This window comes from Garra rufa, chromosome 7 (genome assembly GCF_049309525.1).
Source record: "Garra rufa chromosome 7, GarRuf1.0, whole genome shotgun sequence".
In the NCBI taxonomy this organism is placed as follows: Eukaryota; Metazoa; Chordata; class Actinopteri; order Cypriniformes; family Cyprinidae; genus Garra; species Garra rufa.
In genome coordinates this window covers 47,801,425-47,815,463 of record NC_133367.1, presented here as the reverse complement: position 1 = coordinate 47,815,463, position 14,039 = coordinate 47,801,425, and the positions used below count along the sequence as shown (strand labels likewise).

Below are 14,039 nucleotides of genomic sequence, written 5' to 3'. Positions count from 1 at the left end.
TTGTGTTATTACAAAAAAATAACTACTAATAATAACAGGAGTGTTTTGGGGTAGGGCACTAATGGACCACAATTCCCATGATGCCGTTCGGTGGTGACGACTAGATCGGGAGGAGCTTTCATATTTTTTTTTTTACTCTCCATATTTTTTATTTACCATATTTATTTATTTATTTGATTTTCGGGAGCAGGAACAGAGTGTGATGGCGTCAGGATCATGTAAGAGCTGATCTGGACTCAGTGGGACAGTAGCCGCGTTCCAGTCCAGATCCAGATAGACACATAGAGCAGAGGAGCACAATAGGAAAGAGCGAACAAAAGGCACGTTTATCCGTTTATGCTGTTTTCTCTTTCAGTTCAGCCGAGCGTTTGGGAATCATAAGCGCCTGGAATATTGGCCTGCAGAAGCGCAGACGAGGATTTTCCGGACGCATAAACGATCCGAAGAGCTCGCATGATTGTAATATTTGAGGAGCCTTTGAGGAACACATTGAGAGACGAGGCTGGAGGACAGGAGCAGAAGCGATCATCGCAGGGGCTGCTGTGGATCAGAAGGGCTGTGGATGTGTTAATGGATGGTAGTGTCGGTGATTGGTGTTTAAACGAGTCACTCATGTAAACCTGTGAAAGGAGCCTGATAACAGCAGGAAAGTCGAGCGGAGAAACAAGGAAGCGATCTCTCTCTCTCTTCTCACTCACTCACCCTCTCTCTCTCTCTCTCTCTCATTGTGTCCATCTATCGTAAGAAAACATCAATCTAATGCTCGATCAAGGAGTATGCGACTCCACACGAGCAGGTGAGTTCAGTCTTTGCTCTGGGGCTCAGTCATGATGAGCTCGTGCTCGCTTAGCTAGTCGTGTATTGTCGTGTGTCTGTGGAGACTGTGTGCGATTAAAACGCTGTCATCGTGGAACAAATTCCTCCCAGATCAAAATGGTTAGTAAAGCCCATCTCAGTTCGTGCAAACGACACAGTGTGCTGAAATCTGTCTGGTTAGTGTCGCCGCTGGATGGCTCAGAATGAACCTGCTAACCCATGCTAGCTACCTGCTCAGCTCCGAATGGGCGATCTGTGGTGTTTCTGCTCGTTTGTCGCTCTGTGTTCGGCTTTATAGGAGATAAACGACAGTCTAGGCTCAGGGGCTGCTGTGGGGTGTTCTGTGAAGGCATGAGTAGATCTGAAGCTGAGTAACTAACGTGCTGCTGGTTAGCTGCTCATGTTAGCTGTCTCCAGTCAATCAGGGAAGTGGAGAAACACAACACACATGTGAGAACGACTCTCACACCACGGTATTCACGGTAAACGGGCTGTTGGGCTTTGCTCGTGCTGAACGTGTGTCATCTCTGAAGCCCTGCTGTGTTTTCATTGTTTCTAAATTGATCTGCCTTTAGTTTAATTTTAGGCCCATATTTCACCTGACAGTCTGTAACTCTCGAGGAGGTAATATGGTATGAGTTTCTACCAAAATACTGTAGTTATTACAGTTTGTGTTATAAAACCACTGTAATAATGAACTAACTGACAGCAATATTGAGAAATATCACACTGTTGGGGAGTCACTTGAAATCACCAGGACTTTGCTGTAGACCCAGTGACTGGAAAACAGTGGTGTTTTGGTGGTGGGTTTCCACAGTAAATGTGTGGTGTTTTGTTGACGATATTAGTGATAGTGAAAGTAATTCTGTTCAGGAGTAGTTCTGAGAGTAATTCTCTAGAGGAGTGCGGTGATAGAAAGACATGACAGCGACAGAAAGAACCAGTCTAAAGAAGACTACGCTCAGACAGAATGAAAGTGAGGCTGGAAATGGCCTAATAATCAGGCCATAGACCCTCACAGCTCACTCAGTAGTAGTACACTAGCTCGGCTGTCTAGATATTCACACTGTGTTTTGACTGTATTGCCAGAAGAGTAGTCTGGTCTAGAGATCTTCTTTTGTCTCCCATTATCCAACACAAATGTGACCCTGGACCACAACACCAGTCATAAGGGTTAATTTAAAAAAAAAGCGCTTAATAGATAAGTTAGGATAAGACAATATTTGGCTGAGATTCAACTATTTGAAAATCTGCAATCTGAGGGTGCAAAAAAATTTCATATTGAGAAAATCGCCTTTAAAGTTGTCCCAATGAAGTTCTTAGTAGTGCGTATTACTAATCAAAAATTACGTTTTGATGTGTTTACAGTAGGAAATTTACTAAATGTCTTCATCAAACATTATCTTAAATATCCTAATGATTTTTGGCATAAAAGAAAAATCAATAATTTTGACCCATACGATGAATTGTTGGCTATTGCTACAAATAAACCTGAGCTGCTGGAGGCTGGTTTTGTGCTCCAGGGTCACACACAGAGTCATCCGTTCCTTTGCTACAGCTGCCTTTGGCTTACACGCTGAATAAAAGAAAAATGGCAGGATTTTCAATCAGCTTATGGATGAAATTGTTTAGTGGAGGACCATATGCCCAAAATCTTAAATCATGATCTGTGTGATTTAACCCGTACCCATAATACGATATGGTGATTGTAGGTTTATGCATGTGTGAGCTGTCGTTATTGAGTATGTCGCTCACTCAGGGATAGTCCGTCCACATTTCATTCGCATTTTCTGCTTATTTACCCATCCTCAGGCCATCCAAGATGTAGCTGACTTTTTTTCTTCATTAGAACAGTAAAGTGGATTTTTAGCTTAAACCATGGTGCTTAGCAATCCATAAAATGCAAAGTCAGCAGTTACATATTATACTGAGATTAAAAACATATCAAGGAAAATTAGATTAATAACCATGGATCCTGATAATATATTGATGTCTTACAAAGTGAACCGCTTGGTCTGTGTGAGAAACTGAACATTATTTACCACATTATTACCTGTAGTCCAGAGCCTCAGGTAAACGGGGAAATGCGATTCTTTTCTGTGAGCTGGTCACTTTCACCAAACTGATTTAGTTCACTAGTGATCACACATTGACAGAACATATATGCATCTATATTAAAGCACCCAATAATGATGTGATGTGAAACGTGGATGTGACCCTAGTAAAAAAATAATACATTTAAAAATACATTTCTTTTATACTAAGTATAGTTCAAATCCATTGACATTTTTACTGACAAATCGCTCGAGACTTACTGATATAAAAATTATAATACAAATTTATTTGGAGTACTACTTGTGCACATTGCAATTTTTTCTTAATATTAAGCCTAAAATGTGCTTTAATGCTACTATTGATGAGGACTGTATGACCTTTGAATAATATTGGTCTTTAAATGTGAGATATTTAATGTACCTAAAGTTCCACTCGAACACAATCAGACATAGTTCACTAGATCTTTAGTTGGACTTCAGTACTACTTTTGCACAATTAAAGTACAAAATGAGTTATTCCAATTTAGCTGACTTTAAATATACCAAAGTATATTTACATTTAGTGTACCAAAAGTACAATTGCATTTTTATTTAGTACGTATGTAAATGTATCTGTAGTATACTTAGCATGAAACAAATGTATTTCAGATATGTTGGACGGCCTGAGGATGAGTAAATGAACTGCCAATGTTCGTTTTGGGGTGAACTGTCTCTTTAAGAGTCTGTGCATTCAGTGTGTGATCTAGTCTATTAGATTGAACACAACTGTCAAGATAGAGGGCCACAAATGCCCCGTGTGAGATTTTAGTTTATACTTATACTTATGATGGAGTTAAAGTCACCATGACGTTGAAATGGACAATTCCTACTTTTGATTTATCCACACCCATCATTATATGTATTTTAAGCCAGGTGTCATATCGCAGGTTAACAGAACAGGTTATGACATTTTTATTAGGGATTACAAGACCCAAAATATGCACGGATGAATCATTGACGATGATAAAAAATGATGAAGTCGCTGTTTCATGATCCGTGATCACTCAGATTTCATTTAGGGCTGAACTGTCCCTTTCGAGTGATTCAGAGAAACAGTTGAGATCTTTAACCTGATCTGGCTGAGAAACATCAGTTCTTCCAGTCTGAATGTGTTTTCGGCTTCTTGCTGTAAATAGACTCTCCGGGGGGATGTTTCCTAAAACAAGTTTACCGAATAAGCCAGACTTATTGTCACTTGGCTCGAAGTAAGTCAGACTAACTGAAATGCGCTTATTTGGTGAACTTGTTTTCGGAAACACCCCCTGGTCCTGCAGTCCTCTGTCAGAAGTGAGTCTCAAGATGGCGCCAGATTCCTCTTCTGTCATGTGTTCGTGTTCAGAGAGAGACGCCGGACACATCTAATCAATCTGTGTCCAGGGGGGTGTTCCATAAAACAAGTTTACCAAATAAGTCAGGCTTATTTCAGTTAGTCTGACTTATTTTGAGCCAAATCAAGTGACAATAAGCCAGGCTAACTAAAATAAGCCTGGCTTATTTGGTAAACTAGTTTTATGGAGCACCCCCCTGATGAGCTGTGATTATTGTTAGTCAATCAGTGTAGGATAGAGGTGATCGTTCACAAACCACAGCAGGTACACAAGCTGAAACATACATCTTCATACTTCATCTTTCCCTAAACGGCACATGTCGGCACTTTGACCAGTGTCAGCTTTGAACAGCTTTTCTTCTGAGATATTTTTCTGTATGGAATCACCAAAATTAGGTATAGTTTACGTGCTATTTGTTTAATGCCATCTATTATTAAAGATTATTTTAATGAAAATGATAAAATACTAACTAATCAGGTCAGTTATGCAATGTATTTGCATGTGGAAAGCAGCGTTCGTCCGGTTGTTTTGTCTTACAGCGGGGTGTTCAGACTCGGTCCTGCAGAGCTGAGCTGTAACTTGCCTCAACACACCTGCTGGGAAGATTCTAGTAAGACCTTGATTATCCGGTTCAGGTGTGTTTAACTGAGGTTGGAGCTAAACTCTGCAGGACAGAGTTTGGCCCTGTTCTAAACAACCAAAAAGGGGAAAAAAGAACAGTACATATGCAAACACTATAGAAATAAAAATGTAATTGCCTCAGAAAGTTAGAGCAACAAAAGAGTTTGTTATTTTGTGTAAGTTTACTTGGACGCATTCCAGCATTCAGTTGTAACAGTGGAAGTGAGTGTGTTATTGTAATACTAGTAAACCATCAGTGCTGTTTGTCAGGTGTCTGGGACGGGGTTGGAGCCTGCGGACGGTGGTGTGGCGAGCTGTAACGCGCGGCCTGTTCTTCTGCTTGTTTCAGTTGAATGCAGAGGGGATGTCTGGCAGTAAGGCGCTGGGAGGCGCGCGGCGGCGGCGGACACGGTGCCGGCGCTGTCAAGCGTGTATGCGGACTGAGTGCGGCGAGTGCCACTTCTGCAAGGACATGAAGAAGTTCGGTGGACCGGGACGGATGAAGCAGTCGTGTCTGCTCCGGCAGTGCACTGCAGTAAGTCCAGACGCTCACACAAACACAGGACAGCTGTGTCTATGAATCCAATACCATTACACGCTTCACATTCAGAGATTTCAGACATCCCCCCCTCATAGATTTGGCTGTAGTTATTACCTGCGTATTGTTTTTATACTGCACCATGCCATTTCTGGCATTTTCGAGCTCAAAAAGACTTCATCCAGGATCTCACAGATTATTTTTCACTTCACTTTCATTATTTGGGCTGCATTTCCCAAAAGCATTGTTAAGCCTAGGTTGATCGTAGACCATCGCCTCCAATGCAGCTGAGATGAACTTAGGCTCACGATGCTTTTGGGAAACGGAGCACTGGTCAGTAGGACAGCAACAGGTTTAGGGTTAGTCTTCAATAAGACAAGTCCAAGATAAATCAAGAGCTGGTGTTCACTCACTCTCATGTCCTTCCAAACTCAAAACATATTTTTAGTGAAACCTCAGAGGTTAGGTCTCTCCATTAAAAATCCAGGTCACCAGAACTTAAAAGATCCAAAAAGGTTATAAAGGTGTCATAAAACAGTTCCTTGAAGTGTTCCATCACTTTCAAGAGTCTCAATGTGCCTCGAGTGTGAGTCAGTCTTTGGTTTATAGTCTGAAGTAGAGCCATTCAATACAACACATTACTAAAGTCAGTTTCTTCAAAATCTGAACATCAGCATCACCAGTTCCTCATTCACAAGCGTGAAACAAACTTATGTCATAGCTCATCTGACAGCCGAATTTCATATCTTAGATCAGTGGTTCTCAATCCTGGTCCTGGAGGACCCCTGCTCTGCACATTTTGCATGTCTCTCTTATTTAACACACCTGATTGAGATCTTCAGCTTGTTAGTTCAGTTCATGGATCTCTACTAATGAGCTGATGATCTCAATCAGGTGTGTTAAATAAGGGAGACATGCAAAATGTGCAGAGCAGGGGTCCCCCAGGACCAGGATTGAGAACCACTGTCTTAGATGATCGTTTCAGTAGTGCAGTGGTTGATTTAATAGCTGAACAGGGGAGTGTTTACAGCATATGAAGCATGTCACATGAATGATTTGAACCACCTCTGAGCAGCAGACTAGTGCGATACTTGTTAGGCCTAAAGCACCTCTCAGTGGCAGGAGTAAAGTGTCACACATTTCCCCTTGTCCCTAACTGAGTCTCCGATGTCCTCCAGCCGGTGTTGCCCCACACAGCCGTGTGTTTCGCATGCGGTGAAGCAGGGAAGGAGGATACGGTGGAGTCGGAGGAGGAGAAGTTCAGCCTCTCGCTCATGGAGTGCACCATCTGCAACGAGATCATCCACCCCAGCTGCCTTAAGGTTAGCGCCACACGTTACGAGCTCAGAACGAGCGAACGCGTCTGAACTGTCTGCTGATAACGCCGTCCACTGTCTCTCCTCAGATGGGTAAGTCTGAAGGCATCATTAATGACGAGATCCCAAACTGCTGGGAATGTCCAAAGTGCCACAAGGAAGGAAAGACCAGTAAGGTAAGACTTCACACCAAATACTCCAGAACTCCATTGAAGCTTGTCATTTCAGGACAGGGATTTGTTGCCACTGAAAGTCTTACATTCATAGACCGTCTACATCCATTTCCACACCTTGTTTAAATGTTTGGTTTTCTGCTATGGGTTCTTCAGTACTGTTGCAAATTCACATGTTTTCATATTATAACTTTGTTTTTAATCCAACATTCTACTATGCAAAATTGTGAAAATAAGTTGTGATAGCCATGGAAGCATCTATAAAAATTAGTACAAAACAGTCAGTAATGTTTTGCACCGTATTCCATCTTTCCAGCAAAAGTGCCTTTTTGAATATATGGAATTACGTTATTGCTGTACAGTTTCCTACTTGCTGCATAATTGCTTAAATGTAATTGAAAAGATCACTTTTTTTGCCATTTATGCCTGTATTAGTCCAGTTCTGGAGAGAGACGGGAAGCAGTGGCGTCAGGAAAAGCCCTTCTTAAGCTTGAAGGTGTTTGAACAGTAGTCTCTCAGAGATTCCCCTGCTCCACCCGTCACAGGACACTTTGACACGGGGCACTTTTGGTTTAGTTTATTGGTAGATGTTTCTGTGTCAGATTCAGATGGGTCTCACAGTGGTCTGTGTTTCACACAGTGCCGCTTCACCTCTGACAACGGTTGACTCACCGTTTAAAAGTGCAGAACGAGTGATGTTTGGAGAAATGGGGAGAAACACAAAGCTAACAATATATAAGTCTCCCATAATCTGTATAACATTAGTTAGTAATTAAATGCAGATGTAGGAACACAGGAGAAGCAGGAAAGAAGTACAGTGATGACAGGTTAATGGATGTTTAGTTTGAGAACGTGTTCGGCCAAGTCCACTTCTGCAACCGCACTAGTAATCTCACAAATCAGTTCCATAACTTACAGTTGCGAACGAGTGTTTAGATTTCATGATCAGATCTGATGTGTAACCTCTTCTTATGTGTAATGAATTTGTGTCAGAATACTGTCACTGCCTACACAGTTTTAGAAAACCCTGACTGATTGTGTTCTGGAAGCAGTGCTGTGTTTGGCCTTCACCATAATAATATTAATAATAATAGTGACATAAGTGTGGGTCTGATATTTTAGGATCAAGGAGATGGTTTAGGAAAGAGGCGCATGGACAATGGGGAAGTGAGTCGCTGGAAGCTGACGGATGATCCTCCACCGAGTAAGAAGAAGAGTCTGTCTCTGGAAGATACGGCTCGTCAGGATGGAGCTAAACGCAAGAAGGAGAAGGATCTTCCTCAGGAGAGCGCTTCCAAGAAGAAGGCGAGTGCAGCAGAGTAGTCCACTGCTGTCTTCTCTTTCTGTCTGGCTAGTGTGTGTGAGCAATTGGAAGCAAGCAGTGCCATTCGCTGTTTAAAACTAAGCTCAGAATAATTTTTAAGTTTAAAAATACATATTTTCAACATCTGTTGTCTTCTGGGGGGTTGTAAACTTTTAACCATTAACACTGTAAATTCATGTGTCAGAATTCATCACACTCAAATGTTTTTCTTTTGGTCCCCGTCAGATCAAAGGTGCCCGTGATAAACACCTGAAGAAGGTACGACTTCTCTTCTTTAGTCTTATTGATGACGTGAAATGCAGGGTTGTCAGTTTCTCTCACTAGAGTAATACTCTTTCATTCCCATCCTCAGCAGAAAGCCAAACCCAACTCCTCGGATTCTTCTGAAGCGAACGGGCCGAACTCTTCGTCGGGTGGCGGACACAGCTCCGCCGGTGGTTCCGCCGCGGCGCAGCCCTCGACCCCGAGCCAGGATCAGCGTTCCCATCACCGCGAGAAACTGGAGCGCTTCAAGCGCATGTGTCAGCTCCTGGAGCGAGTGCGGGACTCCAGCTCCTCGTCCTCCTCCAGCTCCGAAACGGACTCCGAGTCGGACTCTGACTCTCCGTCTCCCGTCGCCGCCTCTGAGCCGTCCTCTCCGGCCGGCGTGTACGGCAACAGCAGCGTCCGCGAGCGAGACCGAAACCGCCGTCTGGCCGAGCTCGGCTTCAGCGCCAGCGAGGATTCGGAGGGCGAGAGCGTAGCGGCGGAACACGAGCAGGACAACGCGGACGAGCCTCAGCCGCAGCGCCGCAGAGGAGACGCCAACGCCAGGGTCCGGAAAGCGCTCGCGGACGCCGAGGCGGACGACGACGAAGAAGGCTCTGGGGATCGGGGTCACAAAGCCGGTGCCGTGGCCCCGCCCTCGCCTCTGTCGGCGACGCAACCGGCGACCTTCGGACACGGACACTTAACGGGACCCGAAGGCCTCTCCTCGTCCAAGCGCACTAACGGACAGGACACGCGCAACGGCCGCACGCGGGTGGCCGGCAGAGAGCTGCAGGAGAAGGAGAACTCCAACAGCAGTACTGTGACCAATCACCGGCACGGCGCCGTAAAGGCCGTCCGCGGTAGCAAAATCCGCGGAGGAAGCAGGCAAGGCCAGAACATTCCCTCAAATAAGAGCACAGGTACGGCCACGGTCGGTTCCGGTACCGCGAACGGCAACGCCGCCGCATCTAACCCGGCCAACGCGGTCGGCTCATCGCTGGCTCCTCACCGTTCGCAGCAGTCGCGGGTGGTGCCGGCGCGCTCGCAGCTGGTGAAGAGGAGCCCCGTGGCCGTGCCCTCGCCGCCGCGGCCCCTGCAGATGGAGCGGCACCTGGTGCGTCCGCCGCCCGCCTGCCCCGAACCCCACTGCCTGCCGCTGGACAGCGGAGCCTCGCACGTGCTGCCCAGGGAGGTCTGGCTCCGCGTCTTCCAACATCTCAATCAACGGCAGCTGTGCGTCTGCATGCGCGTGTGCCGCACCTGGAGCCGCTGGTGAGATATCGCACGCTATAAAATATGACACCACAGTCACAGCTAGACATCCATGTCACCGTCACACTTTAGCAAACTGCTTAATTTTAGGTTTATTTGAACAGTGAGAGACAGAACAACCACAAAAAATCCAGAAAAACACAAGTATTTGACCCCTTCACAAAACATGACTTAGCAAAACCCTTGTTGTCAATCACAGAGGTCAGGCGTTTCTTGTAGTTGTCCACCAGGTTTGCACACATCTGAGGAGGGATTTTGCCCCACTCCTCTCTGCAGATCCTCTCCAAGTCATTAAGGTTTCGAGGCTGACGTTTGGCAACTCGAACCTTTAGCTTCCTCCACAGATTTTCTATGGGATTAAGGTCTGGAGACTGACTAGACCACTCCAGGACCTTCATGTGCTTCTTCTTGAGCCACTCCTTTGTTGCCTTGGCCGTGTGTTTTGGTCATTTTTCATGCTGGAATACCCATCCACCACCCATTTACAATGCCCTGGCTGAGGGAAGGAGGCATTCCTCCTCCTCCAAACACGGCGAGTTGAGTTGATGCCAAAGAGCTGGATTTTGGTCTGATCTGACCACAACACTTTCACCCAGCTCTCCTCTGAATCATTCAGATGTTCATTGGCCAACTTCAGACGGCCGTACATGTGCTTTCTTGAGCAGCGCTGCAGGATTTCAGTGTTTTCTTGGTGCCTATGGTCTCAGCTGCCTTGAGATCATTGACGAGATCCTCTCGTGTAGTTCTGGGCTGATTCCTCAGCGTTCTCATGATCATTGAAACTCCACGAGGTGAGATCTTGACCGAGCCCCAGACCGAGGGAGATTGACAGTTATTTTGTGTTTCTTCCATTTGTGAATAATCGCACCATCTGTTGTCATCTTCTCACCAAGCTGCTTGGCGATGGTCTTGTAGCCCATTCTAGCCTTATGTAGGTCTACAATCTTGTCCCTGACATCCTTGGACAGCTCTTTAGTCTTGGCCATGGTGGAGAGTTTAGAATCTGATTGACTGATTGATTGATTGCTTCTGTGGACAGGTGCCTTATATACAGGTAACAAGCTGATTCCTTTTAGAGAGTGCTCCTAATCTCAGCTTGTTACCTGCATAAAAGACGCCTGGGAGCCAGAAATCTTGTTTATGGATAGGGACTCAAATACTTATTTCATTTATTAAAATGCAAATCAATTTATAACTTTTTTTAAATGGGTTTTCTAGATTTCTTTGTTGTTCTGTCTCTCATTGTTCAAATAAACCTACCAATAAAACTATAGACTGATCATTTCTTTGTCAGTGGGCAGATGTACAAAATCAGCAGGGGATCAAATAATTAGATATGCTATGAAGGCATTCGTCAACCTTTACATATGACACTGGTGGTACTGTAATGATCGAACACGAAATTGGTCCAATTCACATCAGATATGGCGAGTAGTTGTTATGATAGCGCATGATGACCGCTGTGAATCTTGGCAAACATTGCTGCCATTTCCAAGCCAAGGTGTCAGAAAAGGTCTGAGTTGTATCAGACTTCAAACATATCCTTTCTTTCTCTGAAGCATTTGTTGTTTGTCGTGTCATGAGTGCAGTAATGTGTGTGTGGTGATGTGAGGATGTCATGTCTATCCTGTATCTTGGGCCGTAAGCAGGGAAACACCTCGTCCATCATGGTCTATACTCATCTGTACTCCTTCACCAGTTCAGAGCAGTGCAGCTCATCTTGTGACGCTTGTGTTTTATAATGTAGTAAATGCATTCAAGAGTGACAGGTAAAAACATCAGAGATTGGTTATTCACATGTGTCACATTGGTTTTAGTCTTTACACACGTGTTTCTGTATGAAAGCCTTGGACGCGAGGCACGTTTAGTTTAGGCTCCTTTAATCAGGATCATCTCTACTGAGTAACAGAATGTTGTGTAAATGGTCAAGCGAAAGCAAGATGAATTTTGGTCTTACAATGTCAAACCAATAAAAGAAAAAACACAACAGTTCTGCAAATGAATAAAGAAAATAAAATAAAACTGGAATAACAGGGTTGGAAAAGTCATCAGTCCCTTGATTTAAAATTTCATAGAGCCACCTTTTACTGTAATTACAGCCATCAGTCTTTTTGGATACTACTGTACTAGCTTTGCACAGCTTGATTGGGTAATATTTGCCTATTCTTCCTTGCAGAATTGCTCAAGTTCAGTCAAATTCTGTGGTGAGTGGCAATAGACTGCTCTCTTCAAATCCATCGATTGGATTTAAGTCGGGGCTGTGACTTGTCCACTTAAGACCATTCACCTTCTAATCCTTCAGCCATTTCATTGTTGTTTTGGCAGTATGCTTAGGGTCATTGTTGTGTTGGAAGGTGAATGACCTGCCCATCTTCAGCTGTCTAGCAGAGGGACGCAGGTTTTCCTCAAGAATTTGGATGTACTTAGCAGCATCCATGTTCCTTTCAATCCTGACCAATCGCCCAGTCCCAGCTGAAGAGAAACACCCCCATAACATAATGCTGCCAATACCATGCTTCACAGTAGGTATGGTGTGTTTTGAGCGGTGTGGTGTATTTGCTTTTCGACAAACATACCACTTGAAGTTCAGTCCAAAAAGTTCAATTTTGGTCTCATCAGACCATAGCACCTTTTGCCAGAAGGTATCGTACAAAAAAGGCTTCTTTCGTGCCACCCTGCCATACAGGCCAGCTTTGTGTGAAGTTTGGGAGATAGTTGTCTCATGCCCAGACCAGACCCAACCATAAAAATAAAGCCTTGTAAGTCCTTCAAAGTTGTCTTTGACCTCCTGGTATCTTCTCTTATCAATGTCCTCCTGGCTCTGTCACCCACTTTGGACGGACGGTCTGATCTAGGAAATGTCCTGGTGGTGCTATATGCTTTCCACTTCTTAATGATGCTCCGCACAGTACTCCGAGGGATAGCTAAAGCCTTTGAAATGTTTTCGTAGCCTTCTGCTACTTTGTGCCTTTCTACAACTTTGTCCCGGAGGTCTTTTGAAAGCACTTTCCCAATCATGGTGAATTATTCGCCGTACCATGCACTACTTACAGTGGAATCTTCAAGAAACAGCACTACTATAGATGTGAGGATTGGCAATTAGCCCGGTGTTCAATCTGGAAGTTGATAGTTTGCACGTGAGCAGGTTTATAATGGTTTACTCTAAGGGGCTGATCACTTTACCAAACGAGGGATTTCACTGATTACTTTTGAATAATCCTCCAAAAATGAAAATTGAAATATTTCATGATGAGGGTTATAATGTGTACATGCAGCTCAACAAAGTTAGAATTTATTTTATTGACAAACGGTAAAGGTTTTCACAGGCTATGATGATTTTCTCTAGGAACTGTGTGTCATCGTCATAACTCTGAAAACTTGCATTGTTTTTCTCTGATGATGTCACCAAGTGGCAAAGGTATATTTTAGTTTCTATTATATTTGCTGTTTGTCAGTCACTCCTGACAGCAAAAATGGAAATATTTCCATGACTTTCTAACATTTACAGATGGAGAATATACCTGTGTAATGTTAGTTATGCATCTCAAACTGTGTCATTTCACAAAGTCCTGATTATAACGTCCATAGAGATATAGAGAAAAAACATTTCATCAGAATGTATTGATTGATTGTCCTCAGCAGGAGGATTTATCAAAATATTGATTCCTTCATTTCACCGTAGTATGAGAAGTGAAAAGAAAAAGGCATCATTTAAATATCATTTGATTATAGATAATATAACAAGACAATTTATAAATGAATTATTATTAGACATCTGACAATTACAGATGATGCTGTTTTGGCATTTATGAGCCGTACTTTGTCATTTACTCTTGAGCAACTCCACTGGATATTGCTGGTGTTCCAGTCCATCATTTCTGACTTTTGACAACTTTGCATTTCAGTCAGAAACTCACATTTTGAAATGGTGAAATCTAGACTTGCTAGCAATTTCTGATTTGTGAGCAAAACTGATTCTGTTCACATTGAATGATTCATTTGTTCCAGTTTGAACTGATTGATTCATTGTGTCCAGTTAACAAAGCAGTTTATTATATAAATAAAGACTTTCTTTATATTAGATAACATTTGTGTCTGTGTGCAGGTGCTGTGATAAGAGGTTATGGACTCAGATCGATCTGAGTCGCCAGCGCTCCATCACTCCTCCCATGTTGAGCAGTATAATCCGCCGACAACCCGTGTCCCTCAACCTGGGCTATACCAACATCTCCAAGAAACAGCTCATGTGGCTCATTAACCGTTTGCAAGGTAGGTCACGCTCTCGCCGGATCCAGAGTGTTCAAAGTGA

The 14,039-nt window shown here is 43.7% G+C and overlaps 1 protein-coding gene across 2 annotated transcripts in view; it reads left to right on the top strand.

The window, feature by feature from the left end:
* Positions 1-194: 194 nt before the first annotated feature.
* LOC141338739 (F-box/LRR-repeat protein 19) overlaps positions 195-14,039 on the top strand; it is a 21,867-nt gene continuing 8,022 nt past the window's right edge. Inside the window, exons 1-8 of one of the 2 annotated variants that reach the window (XM_073844354.1) lie at positions 195-796; positions 5,208-5,393; positions 6,575-6,718; positions 6,802-6,888; positions 8,008-8,190; positions 8,435-8,467; positions 8,565-9,730; positions 13,836-13,999. In XM_073844354.1, coding sequence (XP_073700455.1) covers positions 5,223-5,393; positions 6,575-6,718; positions 6,802-6,888; positions 8,008-8,190; positions 8,435-8,467; positions 8,565-9,730; positions 13,836-13,999 — 1,948 coding nt within the window. In that variant the 5' untranslated portion in view covers positions 195-796; positions 5,208-5,222. Of the gene's footprint in view, positions 797-5,207; positions 5,394-6,574; positions 6,719-6,801; positions 6,889-8,007; positions 8,191-8,434; positions 8,468-8,561; positions 9,731-13,835; positions 14,000-14,039 lie in introns of both variants that reach the window. The other variant, XM_073844353.1, reaches the window with a different exon arrangement.